This window comes from Ipomoea triloba, chromosome 9 (assembly GCF_003576645.1).
Source record: "Ipomoea triloba cultivar NCNSP0323 chromosome 9, ASM357664v1".
Classification (NCBI taxonomy): domain Eukaryota; kingdom Viridiplantae; phylum Streptophyta; class Magnoliopsida; order Solanales; family Convolvulaceae; genus Ipomoea; species Ipomoea triloba.
Window position 1 is genome coordinate 31,073,246 of NC_044924.1, and position 8,671 is coordinate 31,081,916.

The window sequence follows — 8,671 nt, forward strand, 5'->3', positions numbered from 1 at the left end:
GGGGGGGGGAATGGTTCAGGTGCGGGCTTGCTCTCAGGTAAAAATGGGATTAGATCTGAGCCATTGATCAAATCTATATCAACGGCTCAAATCAATGAAAATTAAAAAAAAAATGCACGCCCTTCATTAATGCTCTCATCTGAGCACCTAGGATGACAGACAACCTAAAGGAATCCATGAAATTGTTTATAAAATGAATAAAAATTTATTTTATTTTATTTTTTCTTAAGAAGGAAAAACAAAACACATTAAGAAGGAAAACAAACCACGCGTCTTAATCACACAAACAAAGTACCTTAAGAACACAAACCACACACCTAAAGTTTTCAAATGGTGCACCTTAAGTACACAAACCACATACCTTAAGCACACAAACCACGCCCCTAAAGGTTTAAAATGGCGCACACCTTAAGAAGGAAACTCACTCGCCTTAAGAAAGAAAATCACACACCTTAATAAGGAAATTCACGCACCTTAAGTTGCAACAACTAACTCACCTTAAGCACAAAAACCACGCACTTTAAGAAGGAAAACCACGCACTTTAACATGCTTTATAAAATATCTTCATTTCTAAAAGTAACTGCGTCATTTATCATAACCTTCAAAAAAAGGGAAATCATTCAAATTGAGAAACACAAAACAAATGAGCAAGAAGTTATTATATCTTTCTTGAAATTCAAATGCATAGTGTAAGAATTCTAACCCTGGATGAGTTACCAAATTAAAAGTTCTCTAAGCATTAGTTTGAAGTCCACCTACAGTCAATTTGATCAGTTATACATCACTTTCTAGTTTACCAATTTTAACCATTTCTGCAGTAAAATAAATGCATCAAGAACACAAAAGTGTCAATAAACCACATTGCTTTTGTGGTATGCATATTTAATTCTTCCTCAATAATAAAATGGAAAATTTGATGAAACAAATTAAACTTTCTTGATCCAAAAGACTCCACACCACCTAAAATGTTCAGAATAAATCATCACATGAGAGCTAAATCACTGCATAATTAATACAAAGAAAATTTTCATGATTTTATGATTTCATGATTTTTTTGCTGCATAAACTTGACTTTAATCCACATACATATTGCTATGGAGCAACAAAGCCAGCATTTTGTAGAACAAAAATACTTACTCCAATGGAATCGATGTCATTATCAAACTAATTCAAGCTTGAAATTGATTATTAATGTTGAAGTCACCAATTGCATTTACTTAGCTAGGCATCTACTGCGACTCCATCAACCTTGTGGAGTATTGAAGGAAACGTAGGAGACAGTGGGAGTGGCAGCAATTGGTTGAGCCTCACCAGGCAAGGTATTTGATTCTTAAGACATTAAATTGGCTTGTACTGCTTGCCTCTTCAACGGATTTCATCACGATAAGTGGTGACTCTTGATTATAACAACAATGTCTCTAGTTCAATCTCTTATCTTCTGTCAAATGCAAAAAAATTAGTACAATTGCAGCTTCATGCAAACTAGATTTCAGGATTGATTTCTCCAGAGTTGAGGAATTTGTTGAGCCTTCAAGTGTTTTTTTGGTAAGCAAATCAGATTGAAGGTAGTGTACATCATTGACTCTCTTTAGCTTAGCCCTCACCAGGATTTAAGTGAAAACAAGCAATGAAGATGAAGACGATGACAACCTTATCCAAAAGCGAATTAACAAAATTTAAAGTAATTCCAACCGAAAGTAGTATTTACTACCTAATACCATAACAACTAAAATAAGTATTTAAAAAATTATTTTTTAGAAAAGTACAAACATTAATTTTAATGCCAACTATAATGAACTTCTACTATATAATATTGTATTGATATACTTTTGATAGTGTTAATACCTACTTACACTGGTCGGTTACTCTGAGTACTTTCGTACGGTCGGTCGGTCGGCTACCCGGCCCGATCGTTTTTATGGTCCGATCGGATCAGCTCGATCGTGACCTTGATTGATGGACAGCGGTCCTGTCGGGGCCGCCACGTGCTTCTTCCCGCCTGGGCAAGGAGCGAGGTATACGCATGCGCGCCACGTGCTCACCATGCCGGAGCCCCGAATGTCGCCACTTTCCCCTCTTATAAATACCGCATTAATGAGGAGAGAGGAGGACTTATGGCTGGATTCGAGACTAAGCCTTGAAGAGTGCTCGGACAGTAGGAAAGCCCACTGTTGACCCGCCGAGCCCTTCGAGCTCTTTTGTATTGTGATTCGGGGCATTTATCCTTTTGGTAATAAGAGATCGTATTTACCCGCTTTAGCTTCGTATCCCCTTATTTAGCAACATCAACTTTGAATTACATATTTAAATACAAACATTGGATATTAAATATGTCCTGCAATGCGCATGTAAACTAATATATATATATATATATATATATATATATATATATATATATATATATATATATATATAGAGAGAGAGAGAGAGAGAGAGATAACATGGTGTTTGGTTGGGAGGAAATGAATTGCAATTCGGTGATAAGCGAATAAGATGAGAATAACATATGAATTTAAATTGCATTGTTTGGTATGGAAGAATAAAATTATTGAAAATAAGAAGGAAAAAGTGGTATAAAGACTAAAATGTTATTGTATAACAACAACAACAACAACCAAAGGTGCCAAGCACCTTGTGCTCAAATGGCATGTAGTGGCCTCTCTCAAATGAATGTGCTTCAACAGGTTGAGAAAAGTATAGATGAACAGATACTACAATGTAATAGGGTCAGTGTGTTAAAAAAAAAACAACCAAAGGTACTTTATTTTGTCTTTTTTTTTTCTTTCTCACCAGCATTGAATTGCAATTCATGAAATATTTTATGAATTACAATTTAACAAAAGGAGGAAAGAGTTTATTACCGAAATAGTCCCTCGACTATTGCGAAATTACCAATTTGGTCCTTGACAATTTTTCGTACCCAATTAAGTCCCTCGACTTTGAAAATTTTAACCAATTTGGTAATTTTGCTATAGTCAAGGGACCAAATTGGTAATTTTACTATAGTCAATGGACCATTTCAGTGAAAAATTAATTACCAATTTAATCCATTGACTATAAAAAAGTTACCAATTTGGTCCCTTGACTATAGCAAAATTACCAATTTGGTCCCGATTTAAATGGCAAAATAAACGGATGACCAAATTGGTTAAAATTTTTAAAGTCGAGGGACTTAATTGGACACAAAAAATTGTGGAGGACCAAATTGGTAATTTCGCAATAGTCGATGGACCATTTCGGTAATAAACTCAGGAGGAAATTAAAATTTCCTCAATCTAAATATTGTAATTTACCTTGTCATGAAATAAAGTACGAAAGAAATTCCAATTACATAAATCAAACACCTCCATAAAAAAAAAATTTTGAGTGGTAAAAAACATATGAAAAAAGAATTAGCAATGATAAAAGTTTTAAACATCATGATTGGGGTAAGAATTCTAGACCACTAGGCTTAGTCATAGCTTCTGCTGAAAAGTCGATGACGTGTCCAAAAGTGGCTGCTATTGACGGTGAGCCACCGTCCAGCCAGTCCAGCGGTCCAGCCAACAACTCGCCGTGTCGTCCAATTTGTAGATTAGTTTTAAAAAAGAATTATTTCACTTTGACCCCATAAAAATCCCAACCTATGTCATTGGAGATTGGATTACATATATTAATTATTTCCTAATTTTATTGTTTATTCATGTAATACTAAAATTGTTAATGTAGTATTTAACAATTATTGTTTTGGCCTATTCGAAACAAAGTTAATATAGACTAGGAATCTTTTGGATATCTTATTTTAAGTTAAATAGTTTTTAATAAGTTGTACAAGGTTTTGGTGAAGAAACACAAGACTTAGAGGTAAAGAAAGTTGTTTAAGTTTTTTTTTTTTTTTTTTTTAAACAAAGAAAGTTGTTTAAGTTTGATCGAAAAGGGTGTCCGTGTGGATGTAGCATAATTATCGTAGTAGAATGTTATAATTTGATTTTTTAAAACACTATCTCAATTGAGCTCGTTGCACGGGGTCTTTCTAGTATAGTTTGCATGCTACTCCTTAGGAGTGAGATTTACCAAGTACACATCCTTAAATAGTGATTGCGAATTTCTCTTGTCATAAAAATAATTGCTTAAAATGTATTCTCACAACAGTTATGTTAATCACTATCACGTTTGTTGCTTGTACCTTTGTCAGTTCGGGTAAGATGATTTAAGTAGCATCAGATAGCTAACTCATAAGGATACAATTTTCATTGAAAAAAAGGCAAGTTTTAAATTTAAGCTGATTAAAATTTGGGCTGCAGTGAAACTAGTAAAATTTTTGATAAATCTATAATATGTTTATGGTGATGCTATTGGAGAAGGTGTTTCTTTCCTAATCAACTACTTTTCTAATTTAGTTGAGGTTGTGCTACAAATCTACAATGCATCTTTCTTAATTTGTTGAGCAGAAATTTTGTAACGTTACCTAATTAGAGTAACCTTAGTGGAAAAAAGGGGTTTTAAACTTTACAAGGAAATATTTACTATTTTTAGTGATTTGATAGAGAGTTTAAACATAATAATTGATGGAGAATTTTTAAAATTGTTATTAGTTTGATATTTTCGAAAACCCTCTCATGAACCATTTTATTTATTATGTGAACTCGACTCACCTTAACTCTTAAGCTAATGACGTTGGTGATTTTGACCAAAATGTGACATTGACTATTGTCTTGCAGCTAGTTTTACCTGCACATTGCGCGAATGAGTTAATGATCAATGTTTATATTTAAATAAGTATTTTTAAAGTATACCATGCAAGATTATATATGATAAGTTCATACATATATAATTGAATGCTGAATTTGTTTATTTAAATAGACAATTCAAAGTATATGAATGCAAGATAGTATATGAGATTTATTATAATTGTCACTAAGATAAATGTTTGCAACTGCCAAGGATCTTGTGGTCCAGTGGCATCAAACACTTCCCTTTATATGGGAGGTGGTGGATTCGAGCCTCAGTGGAGGCAATTCTGTTTCTTGATACTACATTGTAATAGAGTTAGTAGTATTCAAAACACTATAGTCTAAATAAATATTACTTTTGATAGAAAGTTTAAACATAATAATCGATGGAGACAACATTTTTAACAAAAGAATTAACTTTAAGAAAATTTTATGGTGCCGATCAACATAAGATATTATTGGTAGTGCCGATCAACATACAATATTATTGAATGTTGATCAATATAAAATATTATTGGTAATAATTTATAATTAAGACGGTATCAAATACGATCGATACATGTAAACTGTGACAAATTCAAATAAAAAAATATTGACAATAATCAAATTTGTAATTTTTTATACGAGAATTATGTTTTAAATGTGACCTCGACCACCACTATAGGGCAACACACTCTCTCTTCATTTAAAAGTATTAATAGAATTTTCAAAAGGTAAATAAGTATGTTTGAAAAAAAAATAAAAAATAAGTAGGGTTAATTTATTTATTTTTTTTTAAAAAAAAAAAAGAAAGAAAAAAAAAGAGAAAACAAATATTGCAAAATTGCTATATATTCGCGTATTCCGCAAAACCGGCGATTTAAGTTGTGTCCTACTCGCGCGCGTCGCTTGGTCAGCCGAATAAGAATAATCTCAGAAGGCTTTCCAAATTCTAATCTTTGAAAGATTAATCAAAATTTAAGTCAAATTATAGACTTATAGTACAAACGATAATTGGCCGTAAATTAATTAGAAAAATTCCCAACTTCTCCTTTTTCTCTCTCAACGGAGAGTAGTTCCTACACGAAACACTCCTCTCTCTTTCTCTCTCTAAAAGCCTCTTCTCTCTCTCTCTCTCTCTCTCTCTCTCTCTCTCTCTCTCTGCCATCATCCCTTCAATCACACAGGTACTGAATACCGATATGCATGCGTATTTCTACACTCGCTTTATACGTATCTGTATCTGTATGAATACGTTGTGCTTGAGCTTGTATTTTGTGCTTATTGAATTTTTTGATTTGAGTGTTTGCGACTGGCAGCTAGAGTGTATGTTTATGCGTTTCTGTATGTGTCTGGCATCTGTTTGTATCCGTGGGATTGAATTTTGAATGGTATGTGGCTTGGTTGGATGATTATTGAGTTGCAGTGTTGAGTTTTTGAGCTGATTGCTGTTAATCTGCTGTGGTGGATTGCGGTGATAGTTTGCTGGTTCGGAGCCGCGGATGAGAATCGACTCATTTACTAGGGTTTTGAGCTGCGTGTAATTCGGAAAATTAGATATAGTTAGTGTGAGAGATAGAAGTGTGGAGTCATTTCTGGAGTTGATGTTTAATTGATTTTGTTCAATTTTAATGAAAACGTAGAGAACAGAAAACTTGATGTTTAGTTAGTGTAGTTTGATATCAATTAAATCGAGTTTTGGTGTGGGACTATTGAACAGATGGTATTTGTCTCCAATAGTTCATGTTTATTGAGGTGGTTTGATTTGAAGTAGTACTAAGGTTCTATAGAACCCTATCAGATGGCTGTAATTAAAGTCAACCTGGTTGCCATCTTCTTATTGCTGTATTGCTAGTCTGTTCTCTTATATGCAGAACCATCTTCTGAAAAGAATACTCTGGAATCATTCCTTTTGAAAATGAGTGGCTGATGTCAGATTTCTCTTTGGTAAGCTTTTGTGATGTGTATCTGACAATTTAAATGTTGTAATGTTTAGAAGTAAAAGAATGAGCAAATCTCTCAGAAGTTCAGGTGGTTAACAAAGATATATCAACTGAAATGGGAGGCTGCTGTTGTTGCTGTGCTTCTAAAGGAGGGGAACTGAATAGCTCATCGCCTTTTTACCATGTAAGTTGTTTCTCTAGATACCTTATAGAAGTATCGGTTTTGCTCTGGTTGTTCCTTTCTCTCCTGCCTCCCCTGATTCAAGTTGTAAAGCATGCCTTCTCTAACCTTAATGTGGTCTGGGTGTGTGAATATCTTTTCTTTTCAATGGAAATACTATTTGATGAACTTTTCATTTTTTGCTTATATCACTAAAAGAAAAGTGTCTATTACCTATCAATCTCATCCATAGGTAAACAACAACATTTCCTCAATAAATCAATTACTCATTGATCATTATCCATAAAAAAGTCTCACAAAATTCAGCCCATATTTAATATTTTACAGTGTAGCCCAATTTATGAACAATATAAACATGTCAATTTCAAAGTTTTGAGTTCAATTTTGGCACCCATACTTGCAGCATAAACCATGCAATGTTCTTTGAGTAATTGGACAGAAGAAATTAGGTTGGTACTTGAATGCAAAAGGTTATTGATTTTTTAATAATCATTACAAAGTTTAATTCAAAAGATAGTTGTAATGAGAGAAGGAAAAGATTGGAGTTAGAATAGAAATTTCTATCTAATTACACAATTATAAGTGGGAATACAATAGTCAGTATACATTTAAGCTTCAACAGTCAAGTACTCCTGTTATGGTCATTATTGTTGGAAAAAATGAACCTTTTGCTTCTTCTCAAATAAAATGTTACTGTTTAATTGCACTCTCTTGTGAACCTCTGCTTTGATGTACGCTGTTCTCCATCAATGAAATTTTCAGTCTACAAAAGTGGTATGTCCATTACAAATGGCATATCGTGTTTTATAAAGTAATATGTAATGATCATAACATATGGATTATTATGCAACAATGCTGTCAGCCTGTCATTCAATTTTTTTTGCAAGCTACATCATCATGTAGCTAGAGTAAATTCTATAAAGTAAGCACTTCTTTTAGGGACATTTAACTGTTTCATCCTTTTCAAAATAGTTGCAAGTAGTTGGTGAATATCATTATTCAAATACATTAGATTCCATCTTACTGATGTTCTAATCTCTTTGTTGCTGCACAATGAAAGCTTATATATTGTAAATTTGTTATGGAGTTAATTGTCTAATTATTCAATATATAAAATCACCAACATCATTATTCAAATACATTAGTGTTCCTTCTAACTGTTTTACTAATGAACTAATCTCTTTGTTGCTGCGCAATTAAGCTTCCATACTGTAAATTTGTTATGGTCTTATGGAGTTAATTGTCTAATTATCCAATACATAAAATTATCAGAAGCATTTGATTGGAAAACCTGTTTAATTGTTCTGTGCCAGAACTGGATTTTTAAAAATATTTTCCTTGCAGTACCCCAGAGTGTCAGAGGAGCGACAACCTTTATCGCACCATGGTAGCACAGCATTGGTACTCTCCACAGGCCTCTTAGTTGATACAAATCTTGATACCTCAAGCCCGGATACTTATAGGCCACCTCCTACACCAAGGCCATATGAAACCCATGCAGGACGGCCTAGAACACCACCAGGTAATCAAGATGGCCACAAGAATGAGGCAGCGGCACAGACAAAAGACACTGAAACTTGTGAAGAAGCAAACTCTGGAAATGGTACAGAAATAGCTGACACAGCCACAAAAGGATCTGATGCTAAAGTGCAAGATAATATTGAGCTTACTGCTCAAAAGGAAGTGGTTGATGAACTTGAGAAATCTGGTGAACTTAAAAAGTCCAATGAACCTATTGTTCCATCACTTCAGGAAGAGGAGGATGTTTGCCCAACGTGCCTTGAAGGTCAGCAATAACATCCCCTGCTTCACCACCCCCCCCCCCCCCCCCCCCCCCAAAAAAAAAAAAAAAAAA

General features: G+C 33.8%; 1 protein-coding gene across 1 annotated transcript in view; it reads left to right on the forward strand.

Moving 5' to 3' along the window:
* Window positions 1–5,723: 5,723 nt before the first annotated feature.
* Window positions 5,724–8,671, forward strand: part of LOC116030723 (probable E3 ubiquitin-protein ligase RHB1A) — a 4,907-nt gene continuing 1,959 nt past the window's right edge. Inside the window, exons 1-3 of the mRNA XM_031273038.1 lie at window positions 5,724–5,879; window positions 6,689–6,819; window positions 8,161–8,602. Of these exons, the coding sequence (XP_031128898.1) occupies window positions 6,751–6,819; window positions 8,161–8,602 (511 nt within the window). The 5' untranslated portion in view covers window positions 5,724–5,879; window positions 6,689–6,750. The remainder of the gene's footprint in view (window positions 5,880–6,688; window positions 6,820–8,160; window positions 8,603–8,671) is intronic.